The sequence below is a fragment of the Delphinapterus leucas genome, chromosome 11, assembly GCF_059928025.1.
Source record: "Delphinapterus leucas isolate spDelLeu-1000000601 "Yukka" chromosome 11, BTC_Dleu_Yukka2, whole genome shotgun sequence".
In the NCBI taxonomy this organism is placed as follows: domain Eukaryota; kingdom Metazoa; phylum Chordata; class Mammalia; order Artiodactyla; family Monodontidae; genus Delphinapterus; species Delphinapterus leucas.
Genome location: NC_143139.1, coordinates 95458969 through 95478589, shown reverse-complemented (window position 1 = coordinate 95478589; position 19621 = coordinate 95458969). Strand labels below are relative to the sequence as shown.

The 19621-nt window shown below is 45.9% G+C and overlaps 1 protein-coding gene and 1 long non-coding RNA gene across 3 annotated transcripts in view; one reads left to right on the top strand and one right to left on the bottom strand.

Moving 5' to 3' along the window:
• The first annotated feature begins 45 nt into the window (after positions 1-45).
• On the top strand, positions 46-13928 carry LOC111186208 (uncharacterized). 2 transcript variants are annotated; one of them, XR_016395063.1, is made up of 4 exons: positions 51-233; positions 1004-1121; positions 2456-2639; positions 3267-13928. It is a non-coding gene; the product is annotated as an uncharacterized LOC111186208 (long non-coding RNA). The 2 variants fall into 2 exon arrangements; XR_002647783.3 differs by having other exon boundaries at positions 46-233; positions 2456-13928.
• The window catches only part of MEI1 (meiotic double-stranded break formation protein 1), a 68691-nt gene continuing 49175 nt past the window's right edge, over positions 106-19621 (bottom strand). Inside the window, exons 23-31 of the mRNA XM_022596485.3 lie at positions 13087-13197; positions 12655-12815; positions 9941-10022; positions 9581-9756; positions 4236-4317; positions 3528-3634; positions 2450-2581; positions 2147-2259; positions 106-1359 (exon numbers count right to left, since the gene is read on the bottom strand). Coding sequence (XP_022452193.2) covers positions 1314-1359; positions 2147-2259; positions 2450-2581; positions 3528-3634; positions 4236-4317; positions 9581-9756; positions 9941-10022; positions 12655-12815; positions 13087-13197 — 1010 coding nt within the window. The 3' untranslated portion in view covers positions 106-1313. The remainder of the gene's footprint in view (positions 1360-2146; positions 2260-2449; positions 2582-3527; positions 3635-4235; positions 4318-9580; positions 9757-9940; positions 10023-12654; positions 12816-13086; positions 13198-19621) is intronic.

Sequence of the window (19621 nt, the reverse complement as noted above, 5' to 3'; positions counted from 1 at the left end):
CTCCTTGACCTAACTTCCGGCCCCGCCCAGTAGGCGCCAGCGCTAGCCCTGCCCGAGGTCCATGGGAGTTCGGTCCCTCCCACCCTGCGTGGCGGCTTGCGCACTTGCCGCGTTAAGGTGTGGCTGGAGGAAATAGTCAGCCTGCGGTGTGTGTCGGACGCATCAGCAATGAGGCCCTGACCCCTGCAGGCTGGGCGGCCTCCCCAGCGCCCTCCCCGAAACTGTTTCGTTAGGTGAGTGTTTTATTTTTTTTTTTTTAATATTTATTTGGCTGCACCGGGTCTTAGCTGCGGCGCGTGGGATGTTTAGTTGCATGTGAGAATCTACTTCCCTGACCAGGGATCAAACCCCGGCGCCCTGCATTGGGAGCGGGGAGTCTTAGACACTGGACCACCAGGGCGGTACCAGCTGAGTGTTTTTTAAACTGAAGTTGTCAAGATCAGTTTAGTGGGTCGTGGCTAACACTTTTTTCTTTTTAAGTAACGTGCAGTGCAGAGTTGGGGCATACCCTGCTCGCCCCTCGGATCCACCAAGTTCTAACCCAAGTTCGTGGGGTCCTTCCCTGTCCTATCATTAGGACGGAGTTCAGCCCAGTTTTGCGTAGGGTCAGTCCAGCCAGACCCAAGGGCTAGCCAAGTACAGGCACCGGGGCCCTGGCAGACAGGCAGGAAGGGAGTTAAAGGCCCTGGTGAGCTGAGCTCAGAACACGTGCGGGCAGTTGTGGAGGGCAGACATTGAAAGACGTGTGTGCACAAATACACGCTCTGAGGAGGGCCGGGAGAGAAAGGAACACAGGGGACCTACTTTAGCCAGGGAAGAGCTGAGCTGGGCAGTTTCCCTCAGCTAGGAAGGCTGAGGTTTTGACCTGCTCACCTTCCTTGCCTGGAAATTGTACCTCTCTCCACTTTCACCTGAGGTGAAGCAGCAGGTAAAGTGCTTCCCAGAGCACTTGGACCACAGCAGCACCAAACACATGGCCTTTCTCTGCCCCTTCTGCCCCAAGGATGGCCTGACTGACGTCTTCAACTGAGGTAACCAGCTGGTGTTAGCAGAACAAATCCCTCCCCTTCTCTCCCTGAGGCCATCCATCCTGGCTGAGGAACCAGCTGGAGGGAGCCAAGGTAAGTCCAAAGGGAAATGTTTTTGGAGAGCCCACACAGGCATGTGAGTATATCACTATTTCCTATTTCAACAATGGAGTAAATGGCTCCAGATGCACGGCTGCAGTTGTCATCCATTTCCCCCAAACCAGTGTGCCCTGACTTTGTCTTCTCCAGGTCTCAGTTCTGTTTCTGGGCCTTCAGGTCCTGAGATCAGTCTCTGATGTGGGACAGGGATACAGCCACTCCTCCCAGGCAGCTGGCAGCAAACATGAGAGGAGAACAGCAGAGAGGTGGGGCCAGCCATGGGAGAACCACACTTCCAGGGCCCAAAAAGGCAAAAACAGACAAGAGCAGAGGTGCACCTGAGAAGAGCGGGATGGATTCTAAAACTGGGACCTGAACACCTGGGCTGGGTAGTTGCTATACATCAGGGAACGTTCCATGGAAAGGGTTAGGAGGAGAGCCAGGGAGGCCACACACACACCTCCAGACCACAGGGTCTCTGGAGCACCCCAACAACCCCTCAGAGGGCCAGTGAGCACTGCCACAGCCCCAGGCTTTCTCAGGGATCTGCCAGTCACCCAGCACCCTCCCCCACCGTGTTGTGCTTAGGGCAGCATCTATGCCAACCGGGCTTGGGCAACTTTCTCCAAAGCTCCTGGGGAAGGACTAGCTCCCTTCTGAGTCTGGTGATATGACTTTGGAGATGGTCATGTCTGGGGTCAGATCCTGATGCTATCACTGTGTGATTCTGGGCACGTCATTTAACCTCTCTGAGCTAAGTTACAACTGTGTTAACACACGTAGCTACTGTGAGGATTAGATACAGTGCATGTAACATGACTGGCCCTCGGTAGGAACTTAATAAACAGAGCAAGTCATTGTCATTGCTACCACTGTTAATTCTTCTCGCTGACCCCTGCTTGCTGTAGGAGACAGGGCTGTAGACAGTGCAACTCTCTGTCCTGAAGCATGACGCTATAGCTTCCCATTACCTGGGTGACCCTGCTCAGGCCAAAGCTCCCAGATGCAAGAAAGGATACATCATGTCCTGTAGGGGTGGCTGGGCCGTGGAGGCCCTGGGGGAAAGACCCTCCAAGGAGGCCTGCAGGGTCTGGGCCATGCTATGATCAGCCAGGAGGCCCATGCTCTGGACCTGCGGGGAGAAGAGGGTAGGGAAGACAGGCTTTCTCAGTGCCCACTCCATAGAGGCCCTCTCTACCCTCCACCCCCTGCACTCCTAACCTCCCATTGGCTGCTGTGGCTAGAGCTCCCCACCTCCACAGGGAAGATGATACAGAGGGTCTGGGCTCACAGTGGCTAAATAGCATCCCCTTTCCACCCACCTGCAGAAAGAAGCCACGCAGAGCCTGGAGTGTGGTGCTGGAGAGGGTAGAGAAGTCAGCCAAAGCTGCGCCTTGCAGAACATGGCCCACCTCTTCACGAGAGAGGATGCTGCTGCTCCGGAACCGCACAAACTGGCCCAGGGAGAGAAGGCCCAAACATGTAGTGATTCGGCATCTCCTTCATTCACAGGTATTTGCTGTGCCCTGCCGGGCTCAGCACTGGGCTGGGGGCATGGATCTGAAGCCCACAGAACTCTGCCTTCAAGAGCTCAGTGTTGGTAGGCAGGGGTGGGGTTGTGTCACAGGAGGGTGAGGTAATGAGGAGGATTGCAAGACCCTGAGAGTTTGCTCTGCTGACCCCTTCAGTCCCGCCACTCGTACCGTGCCCCTCACACTAGACTATGTGTGGTTACCCAGACACACCACCACATTCTCGTATATCTGCTGTTCTCACTTCAATACTGTACCTGCAATACTTTTCCTTCTCTTTGCCTATTAATCCTTCAAGCCTCAGCTAAAATGTTACCTTCACTGCTGAATGTTTTCATTTTATTTAAGAAATACAGGCATTAACTGGGTGCTTACTATATTCTTACTCACTTCTCCCTCACAGCTCTGGCAGAAGCAATTACTCTTTCTCGGGTTCCTACACCAACCATTGATTTATTCATTGATCCACTTTACTATCATTCACAGGCTTGCTGCCTTGTTTTTTCAGTGGGCACTTACCATGTTCTAGGCACTTAGCATTATCTTCTACTCTTCCATTAATAACCATATTTTAACTATGAATTTCCTTGTCTATCTCCTTCTCTAGACTGAGGGACCTTTAAGGAAGAACATTTGGCTCACTGACATCTTTGGTACCTAGCACAGGATCTGGCAGGTGGTGGGCAGGCCTGGTCAACGTTTCATGAGTGAATGAGAAAAAATGTCTGGGTAGTCTGGGCAAAGGAGATGTGGGCATTCAGAGGAATTCTCTAGGCAGGCTTCTTGTAGGGTGAAGGCTCATCCAGCCCCTCTACCTTCTTGGAGGATGGCATTCTTCAGACCACAGGACCATCCTTTCTGCACTTACCAGGGTCATGAGCCTCAAGATCTCAGCTCTGAGGAAGGAATTCTCTCCAGCATCCAGGAGGGTAAATAGCAAAAACCGATTCCAGGGCTGGGAGGCCACATGGAGTGCTATGGGAAACACCAGTCAACCGTGTGTTATTAATGCTGCTTTTCCAAAGGCCTTGGAACATTGCTAAAGAAAACTTTCTCCTATTGGCTCAAAAAAGGGTTGCTCAGCAAAGGCAGGGCATTGGACAAGCTGACCCCGGGGCGTTTCTTTCTCCTGGGCTTCTATCCACCCATGCTGCCTGGCACAGGGAGACCACATATCCCACTATTGTGGGAGGCAGGCAACAGGAAGAGCTCTGCCACTTAAGAGCTATGGGACCTTGGTTGGGGCAAGTTGCTTAACCTCCCTGAACCTCGGTGTCCTCATCTGTATGATGGGCATGGCAGTGCCCTTGCAGTATTGTTAAAAGAATTAAACAAAATGAGTGTGAATCAGGGAGCTCCCTGGTGGCCTAATGGTTAGGATTCTGGGCTTTCACTGCCATGGCCTGGGTTCAATCCCTGGCTGGGGAACTGAGATCCTGCAAGCCACATGGCTCGGCCAAAAAAAATGAGTGTGAATCACAGAACAGAGGATGGGAGTCTGGGGTGGGAGGGTGGCAGGTGCTGGCCCCGTCCAATCTCCCCCATGGGAACATCAGAGAATGGGGAGGGTTTCTACCGACGTCTGGACTCCGGGCATGCAGGTAGTCAAGCAAGGCCTCCAGGCAGCCGACACAAGCGTGGGACAACAGAGGGTCCTTCTGCAAGAAAACAACAAAAACAAAAACCCCACAGAAGTTTACGTCCGGTTTTGCTACCAGTGGATTTTGGTGCCAACCAAGAAAAAAACATTTGGTTTTCAAAACAATTTAGATTTCAGAATTTCAGATTTGGGATTGTGGCTCTGTAGATAATCAAGAAATGTTTGTTGGTTTCATCTCTCACCCACACACACAAAGCACGGTGCTTATACTGATGATTTACCTACATCTGAGAGACTGTTTTGCTTCAGAAAAGGATGGGCCCTGGGCCCCGTTAAGAGATTCACAGATTACAGATTCTGTAAGAGCCACACAGTTTATCTAAGCCAATGCATGTAAATCTTTTTGTAAAGCAGCAGAACCTTTCATCAAACAAAATTTTATGCTCTAATAAGCATAAGAAAAGAACTTAGGGTTAGGGAGATGCAAATTAAAACCACCTTGAGATACCACTACACACTCATCAACAGCTAAAACTGACAGTACCAAGTGTTGGCAAGAATGTGAAGCAACTGGAACTCTCATGCACTCCTGATGGGAAGGAAAAATGGTGCAGCCACTGATGGCAGTCTGATGGCTTTTTTTTTTTTTTAATTAATTTATTTATTTGGCTGTGTTCGGTTGTCATTGCTGCACACGGGCTTTCTCCAGTTGCGGCGAGCAGGGGCCACTCCTCATTGTGGTGCACAGGCTTCTCATTGTGGTGGCTTCTCTTATTACGGAGCATGGGCTCTAGGCGCGCAGACTTCAGTAGTTGTGGCACGCAGGCTCAGTAGTTGTGGCTCATGGGCTCTAGAGCTCAGGCTCAGCAGCTGTGGTGACAGGCTCTGTTGCTCCGTGGCATGTGGTTCTTCCCAGACCAAGGATCGAACCCATGTCCCCTGCATTGACAGGAGGATTCCCAACCACTGTGCCACCAGGGAAGTCCCAGTCTGATGGTTTCTTATAAAGTTAAACATACACTTACCATACGTGGTAGGCAGAATTTTAAGATGGTCCCATGACCTTTGCTCCCAGATGTTATTCCCGTGATTAGGTTACATTACATGGCAAAAGGGAGATTGTTTGGGTGGGCCAAATCTAATTACACCAGTCCTTTAAAAGCAGAGTTTTCTCTGGCTGGTAGCAGAAAAAGAACCAGAGAGTCCAGAAGTGTGAGAAGGACTCAACATGCATTGCTGGTTTGAAGATGGAGGGGCTGTGTGAGAAAAAATGTGTGTAGCCTTAAAGAGCTGAAAGACCCACCCACCCCCAACAGGAGGATGAAGTAGATTCTTTCCCAGCTCTCCCAAATAAGCACCCAGCCTGACCAATACCTTGATTTCAGCTTTGTGAGACCCTAAGCAAAGAACCTGGTCAAGCCCACCCAGACTTCTGACGTAGAGAACTGTCAGATAATAAATGGGTGTTGTGTTAAGCCATTACATTTGTGATATGTGGTTACACAGCAATAGAAAACTAATATGTCATTTGACCCACCAATCCCACTCCTAGATATTTATCCAAGAGAAATAAAAATGGATATTCACAAAGACTTGTACTCCAGTCTTTATTCATGATAGCCAAAAATCTTTAAGTCCCAAATATCTGTCAGTAGGTGAGTGGATCAACAAATTGTGGAATAGCCACATAAGGGGCTACTACTCACCAATAAAAAGAAATGAAGTACTGATAACACAACAATATAAATGAATCTCAAAAGCATTAAGCTAAGGGAAAGAAGATAGACACATAAGACCACATACTTTATGATTTTATTTATGTGGAATTCTAGAAATGGTAAAACTAGTGCCAGAAAGCAGATCTGTGTTTGCCAAGGGTCAGGGAAGGGGAGAGGGGACTGACTAAACAGGGGTCCAAGGGAACTTTTTGTGGTGATGGAAATCTATACCAGGATTGTGGTGGTGTTTACAAAACTGTATATGTTTGTCAGAACTCATCTACTTGTACATTTAAAATCAGTGAATTTTATTGCATGTAAGTTATATCTCAATAAAACTGATTTTTTAAAATGTAAAGACAAACTAACAACACCAACAAAAATCCTATGCTCTCATGCTATTCTTTGGAAGGCAGCAACCTGGAGGTTAAGGTATGGGGCAGACTTGGGTTTGAAGCCTTGCTTGGTCACTTACCATCTGTGTGATCCTGGCCAAGGTTACCTGATTTTGCTAAGTGGGGATAAAAGGATTACTTGGGCTGCCGAGAGGGTAAGATGAGCAATGCATACAGAGGGTTTAACCAGTGCTTGGCACAGAGTTAACACTCAAAAAATGGTGACTATACTGAAGGAGAAAAAAAAAAGAAATCAGTTGGAAATTAATCCCAGGCAATGACTTGTTTATTTATGTATTTATACTATACAGGTAAATCATAGGATAAATATTCTTCCCACTGTTTAAGATTGTACTAAGATCCTATACTAAAATAATTCTGTTATATTTTTTTTAAAAATGGTGACTATCTTAGTGAAACGTATAATAGGGGAAACACTCTCGCTCTTTAACAACCCCTAAGTCTCCTTCACAGGATCTGTAAGGTCTTTAAGACCTACAGTTTGAAGTGGTTGAGCTAATTCACTAACCTCATTTTACAGTTGAGGAAACTGAGGCCCAGAGAGAAAATACTTGACCTGAGGACACCTGAGTGGTAGGTGGCAGGTCTAGAAACAAATCCTAAGCCTTGTGCCCTTTCTCCTTCTCTAATCTAAAATTAACTCTTAACCAGTGGGCACTTCCACCCTTTTCCCAGGTACCTAAGATTAGCCAGTTCAAAAGTAATCTCTCCTGTGGAGCCTTCCTTGATTCAAATAATAGGTCATTTTGCCACTAATTATAATTTCTTGTGTTTCCTACAATCTGAGTGCTTAAATGGCTGAAATGGCATCATATTCATTTCTGCGTCCTCATTCACTCATTCAACAAACATTACTGAATGCCAATTCTGTGGGAGGCTTTATGCTGGGTATTGAGTATAAGGGAATCATTTTCCCACTCTCTGTTTTGAATATTAAAACAGGAACTTCAGCCCTTTCAGAAACATTGGAGAGAAAGCATTTGCCCTTCCTCCCGCCTCTAACTGGCTTCTCCTCACCCAACGAGAGATTTATCTAACAAGTGAGATGCTAGCTTAACACCTACTGAGCCATCAGGGCAGAACTAAGGTATTAAAGGTCATGCTCCCATGAACTCAGACTCTTAAGATCTTGGCCAGCTGGCTAAGTGTCCAACATGGACATTATGGAAATGCAAACACAATTTACCTGCCTATGGGCTCCGGGTCTGGCCCAAGGGAAGGAGGGTAGTTAAAAAATCCTTTTGGATAAGATATGATAAAGCAAGCATAGTAAAATGTTAATGGTAGAATGTACATGGTGGGTATATGAGTGTTCACTGTAAAATTCTTTCGTCTTTGCTGTATGTTTGAAAAATCTCAGACTAAAAAAAAGCCCGTTCTGACCTTAAGTCCCAGCTACATTCTACTATGGTGTTTGTCAGCAATAAAGCCGATGCTTTGGTTCTCATTTGATTCGTGATTTCCCAACTGGATTTGAACCCACAAGGGGAAGGAGACACAAAGATTAACCAGACACAGTCCCTACCTTTGAGGAGCTCACAGCCTGGGGAAGACCGATATGAAAATGGGAACTCACAACAGAGAGAGATAAGTGCTATACATGATAGAGGTCTGATCCATGAAGAGCACAGAGCCTTTGAAAAGATGTGCTGGCAGGACAAGACTCGGCATCCGCACAGCCCGCACAGGGCCCACTTCAGGAGCCTTCTCTACATCCTCACATTTCCCCACTTCCCCCAACCTGTGCACAGGCCCAGTGGGGATCAATCCTTGAACATAATCTCCCACAATCAACAGCCATATCAAATATGTCTGTCATTATCTGGGCGGCCAGCGGAGACCACTCATATCAAGGCCCCGCCCCTCCCCCCGAGGAAGTCTCTGCAACTCCTCTCACTCGTTTGCTGGCTGCCCCCACCTCCCTCTTCTTGCCCATGATGCCTTGCCATCAGACCAGACCACGTGGATCTGTGACCGTCGGTCTTGGGCAAGCTTTAAGGAGCAGGAAAAGAGAGTCCAAGTCTAACTAAATCAGCATAAACATCTGGGGCCTTGGTCACCCTACAGTGACCAGCTCATACTTGAAAATAACAGACAATAAGCTCCTTGAAAGAGAAGAAGGTCTCAGGGAATCATGGGTGGGAACGGGCCAGAGGGCCAAGAACAGGGAATGAGTCCATATCAGAGGACGAAATTGTGCTGCCATCAAGATCAATCCCATCTCTGATGCCCCCTACCCTCGGGGACCTAGGACAAGTCACTTGATATTTCCAGCCCAGCTCAAGCACCTCCCCCAGAAAGCCTTCTCTGACAGCCAGCCTCACAGTCACCCTACACCAGCCTGTAATGTACGTCCTGTGCCCCCACTGTGCAGTGCTTCCCTTCAACCCAGCACTGTCCACTCTGTGTTAGCACCTCTTATCCACATGGCATCATCCACCACCCCCTGAAACTGTTAACTTCTCAAAGGCGGGAATCTGATCGATCTCCATGCCCCCACCACCCTTCACAGTATGTGACTGCTGGATAAACTATGATCTCCAAGAATCCTCTAAGCTGTAAAACACAAGCCCCTCTGAGGTGGACATCTACTGTTTTGCTTGTCCAGGATCCATTCCTCCTCCTTCTAAGAACAGTTTTCTCTTGCAGAACCATTCCTCTCTTATGTTTAGTCCATGTGAGTTAGGGAGAGCTGACCATATGCCCCAGCCTCCAGGAGAGGACACTCACCCAAGGCAGGTCAATCAGAGCATCCCATGTTTTGGGCATAGTGACTGCCACATTACCAAGCCAGGCTAATGAGACTCAATTCTGGGGACTACGAGGAAAGAGAAACTTTCTTTCTGCTGGAAGGACATAAGCCAGGAGCTGCTGCTGGTCATCCTACCAATCCCATGAGAATAAAGCTGACAGAGAAATGCAGAGCCAAGAGATGGAGACAGAGTTCTGATGACACTGTCTGAGCCTCTGGGATCCCAGCTGTGCCTGAAGCCAGTTTTGACCCCTGGACTTCTCAGTTATGAGACAGTTTGAGTTTCATTTCTGTCACTGAAAGTTTAAAACCAGTCAAACCTCTCTCTAGGCCTTAGTGGGAATACCAGGATCTTGACAGGCAGCCACCCCTTTCTGCTGTCATCCTGGGAGAAGTAGGCTCCACTGCCAGGGTCCCACTCCACAAAGGCCTTACCTGAACCAGGAGGTTCTGCAGTCCGATGACCAGGGACAGCACTTGTGATGTTCCCAGTGGAGCCAGGACAGTGTCCTCAGGGGCTGGCGGTGGCTGGGCCCCTGAGGGCAGCAGAGCAACCAGGGCAGAGGAGAAGCTTTGTTGTAGGGCTGTCCGCAGGAAGCGTAAGATGGCAGCTGAAAGTAGAAAACTCCTTACACCCAGTTCTTGCCTCATTCCCCACCTCCCCACCAGCGCTGTCACAGGTGGAAGACCACGGGGATAATAAAGGGGTGACCACGGACTGGTCTGGGTGGGGTGGTCTCATCTCAGAATCTAGGGGAAAGGTTTTTCTTCTGCTAGAGGCCTTTGGTCCCACACCTGAGAGCAGCGCAGCCTTTTTCTTCGGAAAGCTGAGGGCCTTCAATACTTGGTCCAGTTCCACAGACAGTGTCTGATGAACCTGGCAGGGCAGAGGGTAAAGGGATAACCCCCACATTCTGGGAGCTTGGGCAGAAAACCACCTGCTACAATATCTCTTTTACCCCCCCTACACATACCCGCTGCATCCAGAAGGACAGAGGAGGCCACACAGAGTCTTGTGAGCCTCACCGATCCTGGATTCAGGAGCTTGAGGAGGAAAATCAAGCCCAGACCTGGAGAACCCTGCTTCTCCCAAGTGTCCCCCATCCTCAGAGAGCTCCTGCACCAGGGAGTCTTTCCCAGCCTTAGCTGTGGGTCAGTCTCCTCTTCAGCCCACCAACCACCTAACTCAGATCTGGAGTCCAATGGCCCGGAATCAAAATCCTGGCTCTGCCACTTGCCAGCTGTATGGCTGTGGGCAAGTCACCGCACTGCACCTCTCTCAGCCTGCCTTACTTCCTTCACCTATGAAAAGGGAACAGTGCCACCTGCTTTCACTCTCTCCAGAGCTCTCGTGAAGAAGAGCTGAGGACCAGCATCGTGAATGTGCTCCTTAATGTCAAAGCAATGACCATACTGAGGGGTTAGTTTGGGTGACAGGTTCAAAGCTGTGAGTCTGTTCTGCTCTACTTACCCAGAACATACGCTGCCTGAAGGCAGCTTTTCCTCTACTTGGATCTACAAGTGATTGGCACAAAGCAATTCCTCAAAAATGCTTGTTAGGGCTTCCCTTGTGGCGCAGTGGTTAAGAATCTGCCTATCAATACAGGGGACACGAGTTCGAGCCCTGGTATGGGAATATCCCACATGCCACGGAGCAACTAAGCCCATGCACCACAACTATTGAGCCTGCGCTCTAGGGCCGGCGAGCCACAACTACTGAAGCCCGCGCGCCTAGAGCCCGTGCTCCACAAGAGAAGCCACCGCAACGAAGAGTAGCCCCCGCTATCTGCAACTAGAGAAAGCCCGTGCACAGCAACGAAGAGTAGCCCCTGCTCTCTGCAACTAGAGAAAGCCCGTGCACAGCAACGAAGACCCAACACAGCCAAAAAAAAAAAAAAAAATGCTTGTTAGCTGGTGGAATTGGCAGGTTCCAGGCAGAAGAACCAACTTGTATAAAGGTATGGAGATGCCATACTAATCTAAGATGTAAACAGAGGAAGCTGTGTGTGGAGGTTATATGGGAACTCTGTGCTATCTGCTCAGTGTTTTTGTAAATCTAAAACTGTCCTAAAAATAATAGCTATTAAAAATCAACCAAAAACAAACAAAAAAAGTACTGAGATGTGAAAGAGCACAGTTGACTGGGAGAAGAGCAAACACTTGGTCAGAAGACAGGAAAGGAGGGTAGAATGGCAGAAAGTAAGGCTGCAGAGGGGCCTGGTAGGAAGGGTCTCAGCAGCCATGAGGAGAACAAAAAGGCTGCTGAAGGACAGTGAGCAGAGGGTAAGTGTGGACAGACCGTGGCCATAGGGATAGGAGCGGTGGAGCAAGGGAGAGGCTGGACGCCAAAAGACTGTGAATAGGCCATATCAGTGGTGAGGATGAATGATCAGGCCTGAACTAGGGCAGAGGGGAGAACTTAAGAGTAGAGGTAGTTACATAATTGGCTAGTTATGAGCTGAGGGCCAGGTACCAAAAACAAGGTGCAGGCTTCCATCCAGGCAGGTGACTGCAGGGGTAGGGGTGGGCCCGGCAGCCGCACATAGGAAAGTAGGAGAGGTTCCTGTCCCAAATCAACCCCATTGGCAACTAGCTGAGGATCTGCTATAGCGTAGATGTGCCACAGCTTACTGAAACCCTAGAGGCCAAACTTGAAAACTCACTTCACTTCTACACAAATGAGTGTGTGCCTGGCATTAGATTGGCACAGAGCTGGGCACAGTGTGAGGATACCTCAAAGGCTAGGAGATGGTTTCTGTCCACTAGGGGCAGCCAGCCTTAGGGAGGAAACACCTGAATGTGAAGCAGCCCACAGAGGAGCTCATGCAGGGCACTAGGATGACAAGGTCGTACAAGAGGGAGGGGCTGCGAGGAAACGGGGTGCTCTGTGGATATGTCCATGGCCCTCCTGTTCCCTGCATCACCTTCTCAAACGGTCACATGACAGCTTACACAGTATGGCACTCACAGCTTGCCACCCACAACTTCAAGGTCACACGCTGGATTCTGCCTTCTTGTCCAGTCTGACAGTCCATTCCCTACACTCCAGCCACGCAGTACCTCACCACCCTTCAAATATATATACCAAGTCTTAAATTTGTGCAGCTTCAGGCCTGTGCTCATATCATTCTCTTTGCCTGGAGCACCCTTCCCCCACTATTTTAGCCGGGTACAGTCTTGCTTACCTTTTAGGGCTTTGCTTAAAGATTACAACACAAGTTCCCCAAGTCTGGGGTATACACTGTACTCATTTTTTATTCCTCTGTGCCTAGAATACAGCCTGGCATGCAGGCGATCCATGTGTGCGAAATGGATTAATGTAAACCAACTTGACAACAGCCTTGAATGTTTTTTCCCTGTTTTGTAGGCAAGGAAAATGAAGCTCAGAGAGTTAAATACCTTGCCAAGGTTACACAACTAATAAGCCACAGATCTGGGATCAGAACTCAAGATCTTGTCACTCCTTGAGTGCCACCCATGCCCCAAAGCAACAGGGGTTAGAAACTAACCTGCAGATTGCCATCGTGCTGCTGGGCAGAGAAGGAGGCAGTGAGCAGCCAGGCAGAGCAGAGGAGCTCGGTCCTGGGAGAGCCCTCCTCAGCCCAGGTGAGGGCCAGCGTCTTCTCTAGAAGCTCTATCAGGGCCGTGCTGCTCAAGAGCACTGCAGCAGCTGTAGAGGGTTGGGCAGGGTAGGCGGTGTTTAGTTAGCACCCGATGGGTGCTTCACACACACATGGTGAATGAACAAAAGGATCAGCTTAAGGCTCTAAGTTTCATTTTGGAACCACAGGTTACTGGAACCAGAAAGGACCTTAGGACCATCCGATCCAGCCACACACACCCTTTTTAATTTTTTTTAGATGGAAAAACTGAGGGCAGCAAGGGCCATAGACACTGACCAGCACCCTTCCTCTTCACTATGCCAGCCCGGGCCCCAGCACCTCTTTTCTGACTGCCCAGCGTGGTCTGATGAAGGCTCCAATACAGGAAGTTGAAGGAGGGCTGCAGGATGTCCGTGTCAGTGGGACTGCATTTCCCACACAGCTTGCTCACTGCAAGAGATGAGAGTGCCCTGGAGCCCCAGTGCTCAGCACTCCATGGCTTTAGCACACACCAGCACTCACACTTCTTACAGCTAGTGGCCCTCAACTGGCTAATTTCAGATGTCAGTCTTGGGGACCAAGCACAAACTGAGCGCCCCTGATATTACGGCCAATGGAAAGAAACAGTGACAAACCCGAAGATATGTTCACACCCTCCATCTGAACAAACATCAGGCAAGCAGCCCACAGCTGCACATTAGAACAGACTGCACAAGTGTAGGTGGTCAAAAGGCATCCTATGACAGCGCTCATGCCAGCACAGACTCCAGGTTGGAGAGTCTGCAGAGGTCACATAGGCCAACCTGCCACCATCAGCAGAAAGAAGATCCAGTCTCTGAATTCCTCCAGCAACAGGGCACTCACCACCTTCACAAGGGAGCTCTGTAACCGTCAACGTGCAGTTCCCTAAACTTGCCGTATTCTCTCTCTCACATCACCTCCATCTGGCTAACTCCTTTCCTCCTATTCAGCAATCAAGATGCAGCTCAACGTTCACCTCCCTCACGAAGCCTTAATCTCTCACAAGATTAAACGCCTCTTCATGCTCTGCCAGCCCTCAGCGAGCAGTTACTACACTGTAGAGTAGACATCTACAGAGCACATCCCTTTCCTCTTGGGAATTACCACTCCTTGCTCCCCCGCCCCTCACCATCCTAGATATGAAACCTACCTAAGTCTCCATTCCCTTTTTTTTTTTTTTTTTTTTTTTTTTTTGCGGTACGAGGGCCTCTCACTGTTGTGGCCTCTCCCATTGCGGAGCACAGGCTCTGGATGCGCAGGCTCAGCGGCCATGGCTCACGGGCCCAGCTGCTCCACAGCACGTAGGATCTTCCTGGACAGGGGCACGAACCCGTGTCCCCTGCATCGGCAGGCAGACTCTCAACCACTGCGCCACCAGGGAAGCCCCCCTTTTTTTATTTTTTTAACTCAAACAGAAAGTCACAAAAATTATAATCATCCTCATCAGTTCATTCAGTCCCATGTAATTAATTTTTTTTCATCTTAATCTTTTGTTAGCACTTTTAGGAATTCATCAGTTTTCCATTAGAGTTCTGAAAATGCTTACTCATTCAGTTTAGCAGTATAGTCAGTTACCAGAAACCTGTACTTGTCAGAGTCTTTTCCTTGAATCCTTGAAGATGAAACCCTTTTATAGGAACATTTTTGCAAAAGCATCAGAGTACACCGAGAACGGTCTGTAAATGACAGAAGACTTAAAAATGACCACGGTTAAAGATTTGATGAAAGTTCATAATAATGCAATTGACAAGGAAATTTGGTTTTTTCATGAGATATACATTTTAAAATAATAACTAGAATTATGACTTATTATACCAGAACACATAAGATTTTTAGGAAATTCATGTAATGTCTGAAACATTCATATTAACATATTTCCACACAAATAACCCAAAGAAAGTTTAGTATTACTATTTAAAAGTCTTTTAATTTAATTTTATTTATTTTTTTATACAGCAGGTTCTTATTGGTCATCAATTTTATACACATCAGTGTATACATGTCAATTCCAATCGCCCAATTCATCACACCACCATCCCCACCCCTCCGCGGCTTTTTCCCCTTGGCGTCCATATGTTTGTTCTCTACAACTGTGTCTCAACTTCTGCCGCGCAAACTGGTTCATCTGTACCATTTTTCTAGGTTCCACATACACACGTTAATATTCGATATTTGTTTTCCTCTTTCTGACTTACTTCACTCTGTATGACAGTCTCTACATCCATCCATGTCTCAACAAATGACCCAATTTTGTTCTGTTTTATGGCTGAGTAATATTCCATTGTATATATGTACCACATCTTCTTTATCCATTTGTCTGTCGATGGGCATTTATGTTGCTTCCATGACCTGGCTATTGTAAATAGTGCTGCAGTGAACATTGGGGTGCATGTGTCTTTTTGAATTATGGTTTTCTCTGGGTATATGCCCAGTAGTGGGATCGCTGGATCATATGGTAGTTCTATTTTTAGTTTTTTAAGGAACCTCCATACTGTTCTCCACAGTAGCTGTATCAAGTTACATTCCCACCAGCAGTGCAAGAGGGTTCCCTTTTCTCCACACCCTCTCCAGCATTTGTTGTTTGTAGATTTTCTGATGATGCCCATTCTAACTGGTGTGAGGTGATACCTCATTGTAGTTTTGATTTGCATTTCTCTAATAATTAGTGATGTTGAGCAGCTTTTCACGTGACTCTTGGCCATCTGTAGGTCTTCTTTGGAGAAATGTCTATTTAGGTCTTCTGCCCATTTTTGGATTGGGTTGTTTGTTTCTTTAATATTGAGCTGCATGAGCTGTTTATATATTTTGGAGATTATTCCTTTGTCCGTTGACTCATTTCCAAATATTTTCTCCCATTCTGAGGGTTGTCTTTTCGTCTTGTTTACGGTTTCCTTTGCTGTGCAAAAGCTTTGAAGTTTCATTAGGTCCCATTTGCTTATTTTTGTTTTTATTTCCATTACTCTAGGAGGTGGATCAAAAAAGATCTTGCTGTGATTTATGTCAAAGAGTGTTCTTCCTATGTTTTCCTCTAAGAGTTTTATAGTTTCCGGTCTTACATTTAGGTCTCGAATCCATTTTGAGTTTATTTTTGTGTATGGTGTTAGGGAGTGTTCTAATTTCATTCTTTTACATGTAGCTGTCCAGTTTTCCCAGCACCACTTATTGAAGAGACTTGTCTTTTCTCCATTGTATATCCTTGCCTCCTTTGTCATAGATTAGTTGACCATAGGTGTGTGGGTTTATCTCTGGGCTTTCTATCTTGTTCCATTTATCTATGTTTCTGTTTTTGTGCCAGTACCATATTGTCTTGATTACTGTAGCTTTGTAGTATAGTCTGAAGTCAAGGAGTCTGATTCCTCCAGCTCCATTTTTTTCCATCAAGACTGCTTTGGCTATTTGGGGTCTTTTGTGTCTCCATACAAATTTTAAAATTTTTTCTTCTAGTTCCGTAAAAAATGCCATTGGTAATTTGATAGGGATTGCATTGAACTGTAGATTGCTTTGGGTAGTATAGTCATTTTCACAATATTGATTCTTCCAATCCAAGAACATGGTGTATCTCTCCATCTGTTGGTATCATCTTTAATTTCTTTCATCAGTGTCTTATAGTTTTCTGCATACAGGTCTTTTGTCTCCCTAGGTAGGTTTATTCCTAGGTATTTTATTCTTTTTGTTGCAATGGTAAATGGGAGTGTTTCCTTAATTTCTCTTTCAGATTTTTCATCATTAGTGTATAGGAATGCAAGAGATTTCTGTGCATTAATTTTGTATTCTGCAACTTTACCAAATTCATTGATTAGCTCTAGTAGTTTTCTGGTGGCATTTTTAGGATTCTCTATGTATAGTATCATGTCATCTGCAAACAGCGACAGTTTTACTTCTTCTTTTCCAATTTGTATTCCTTTTATTTCTTTTTCTTCTCATTGCCGTGGCTTGGACTTCCAAAACTATGTTGAATAATAGTGGTGACAGTGGACATCCTTGTCTTGTTCCTGATCTTAGAGGAAATGCTTTCAGTTTTTCACCATTGAGACTGATGTTTGCTGTGGGTTTGTCGTATATGGCCTTTATTATGTTGAGGTAGGTTCCCTCTATGCCCACTTTCTGGAGAGTTTTTTCATAAATGGGTGTTGAGTTTTGTCAAAAGCTTTTTCTGCATCTATTAGGATGATCATATGGTTTTTATTCTTCAATTTGTTAATATGGTGTATCACATAGATTGATTTGCGTATATTGAAGAATACTTGCACCCCTGGGATAAATCCCACTTGATCATGGTTTATGATCCTTTTAATGTGTTGCTGGATTCTGTTTGCTAGTATTTTGTTGAGGATTTTTGCATCTATATTCATCAGTGATGTTGGTCTGTAATTTTCTTTTTTGTAGTATCTTTGTCTGGTTTTGGTATCAGGGTGATGGTGGCCTCATAGAATGAGTTTGGGAGTGTTCCTTCCTCTGCAATTTTTTGGAAGAGTTTGAGAAGGATGGGTGTTAGCTCTTCTCTAGATGGTTGATAGAATTCACCTGTGAAGCCATCTGGTCCTGGACTTTTGTTTGTTGGAAGATTTTAAATCACAGTTTCAATTTCATTACTTGTGATTGGTCTGTTCATATTTTCTATTTCTTCCTGGTTCAGTCTTGGAAGGTTATACCTTTCTAAGAATTTGTCCAATTCTTCCAGGTTGTCCATTTTATTGGCATAGAGTTGCTTGTAGTAGTCTCTTAGGATGCTTTGTATTTCTGCGGTGTCTGTTGTAACTTCTTTTTCATTTCTAATTTTATTGATTTGAGTCCTCTCCCTCTTTTTCTTGATGAGTCTGGCTAATGGTTTATCAATTTTGTTTATCTTCTCAAAGAACCAGCTTTTAGTTTTATTGATCTTTGTTATTGTTTTGTTTCTATTTCATTTATTTCTGCTCTGATCTTTATGATTTCTTTCCTTCTGCTAACTTTGGGTTTTGTTTGTTCTTCTTTCTCTAGTTCCTTTAGGTGTAAGGTTAGACTGTTGTTGTTTTTTTGCGGTACGCAGGCCTCTCACTGTTGTGGCCTCTCCCGCTGCGGAGCACAGGCTCCCAGACGCGTAGGGTCAGCAGCCATGGCTCATGGGCCCAGCCGCTCCGTGGCACGTGGGATCCTCCCGGACCGGGGCACGAACCCGTGTCCCCCACATCGGCAGGCGGACTATCAACCACTGCGCCACCAGGGAAGCCCGGTTAGATTGTTTATTTGAGATTTTTCTTGTTTCTTTAGGTAGGCTTGTACAGCTATAAACTTCCCTCTTAGAACTGCTTTTGCTGCATCCCATAGGTTTTGGATCATAGTGTTTTCACTGTCATTTGTCTCTAGGCATTTTTTGATTTCCTCTTTGATTTCTTCAGTGATCTCTTGGTTATTTAGTAACATATTGTCTAGCCTCCATGTGTTTGTGTTTTTTACGTTTTTTTCCCTGTAATTGATTTCTAATCTCATAGTGTTGTGGTCAGAAAAGATGCTTGATATGATTTCACTTTTCTTAAATTTACTGAGGCTTGATTTGTGACCCAGGATGTGATCTATCCTGGAGAATGTTCTGTGTGCACTTGAGAAGAAAGTGTAATCTGCTGTTTTGGGATGGAATGTCCTATAAATATCAATTAAATCTATCCGGTCTATTGTGTCATTTAAAGCTTCTGTTTCCTTATTTATTTTCATTTTGGATGATCTGTCCATTGGTGTAAGTGAGGTGTTAAAGTCCCCCACTATTATTGTGTTACTGTCGATTTCCTGTTTTATAGCTGTTAGCAGTTGCCTTATGTATTGAGGTGCTCCTATGTTGGGTGCATATATATTTATAATTGTTATATCTTCTTCTTGGATTGATCCCTTGATCATTATGTAGTGTCCTTCCTTGTCTCTTGTAACATTCTTTATTTTAAAGTCTATTTTATCTGATTTGAGTATTGCTACTCCAGCTTTCTTTTGATTTCCATTTGCATGGAATATCTTTTTCCATCCCCTCACTTTCAGTCTGTATGTGTCCCTAGGTCTGAAGTGGGTCTCTTATAGACAGCATATATATGGGTCTTGTTTTTGTATCCATTCAGCAAGCCTGTGTCTTTTGGTTGGAGCATTTAATCCATTAACGTTTAAGGTAATTATCAATATGTATGTTCCTATGACCATTTTCTTAATTGTTTTGGGTTTGTTTTTGTAGGTCCTTTTCTTCTCTTGTGTTTCCCAGTTAGAGAAGTTCCTTTAGCATTTGTTGTAGAGCTGGTTTGGTGGTGCTGAATTCTCTTAGCTTTTGCTTGTCTGTAAAGCTTTTGGTTTCTCCATCAAATCTGAATGAGATCCTTGCTGGGTAGAGTAATCTTGTTTTTAGGTTCTTCCCTTTCATCACTTTATTAAGTATATCATGCCACTCCCTTCTGGCTTGTAGAGTTTCTGCTGAGAAATCAGCTGTTAACCTTGTGGGAGTTCCCTTGTATGTTATTTGTCGTTTTTCCCTTGCTGCTTTCGATAATTTTTCTTTGTCTTTAATTTTTGCCAGTTTGATTACTATGTGTCTCAGCGTGTTTCTCCTTGGGTTTATGCTGTATGGGACTCTCTGTGCTTCCTAGACTTGGGTGGCTATTTCCCTTCCCATGTTAGGGACATTTTCGACTATTCTTCAAATATTTTCTTGGGTCCTTTCTCTCTCTCTTCTCCGTCTGGGACCCCTATAATGTGAATGTTGTTGCGTTTAATGTTGTCCCTGAGGTCTCTTAGGCTGTCTTCATTTCTTTTCATTCTTTTTTCTTTATTCTCTTCCGCAGCAGTGAATTCCACCATTCTGTCTTCCAGGTCACTTATCCGTTCTTCTGCCTCAGTTATT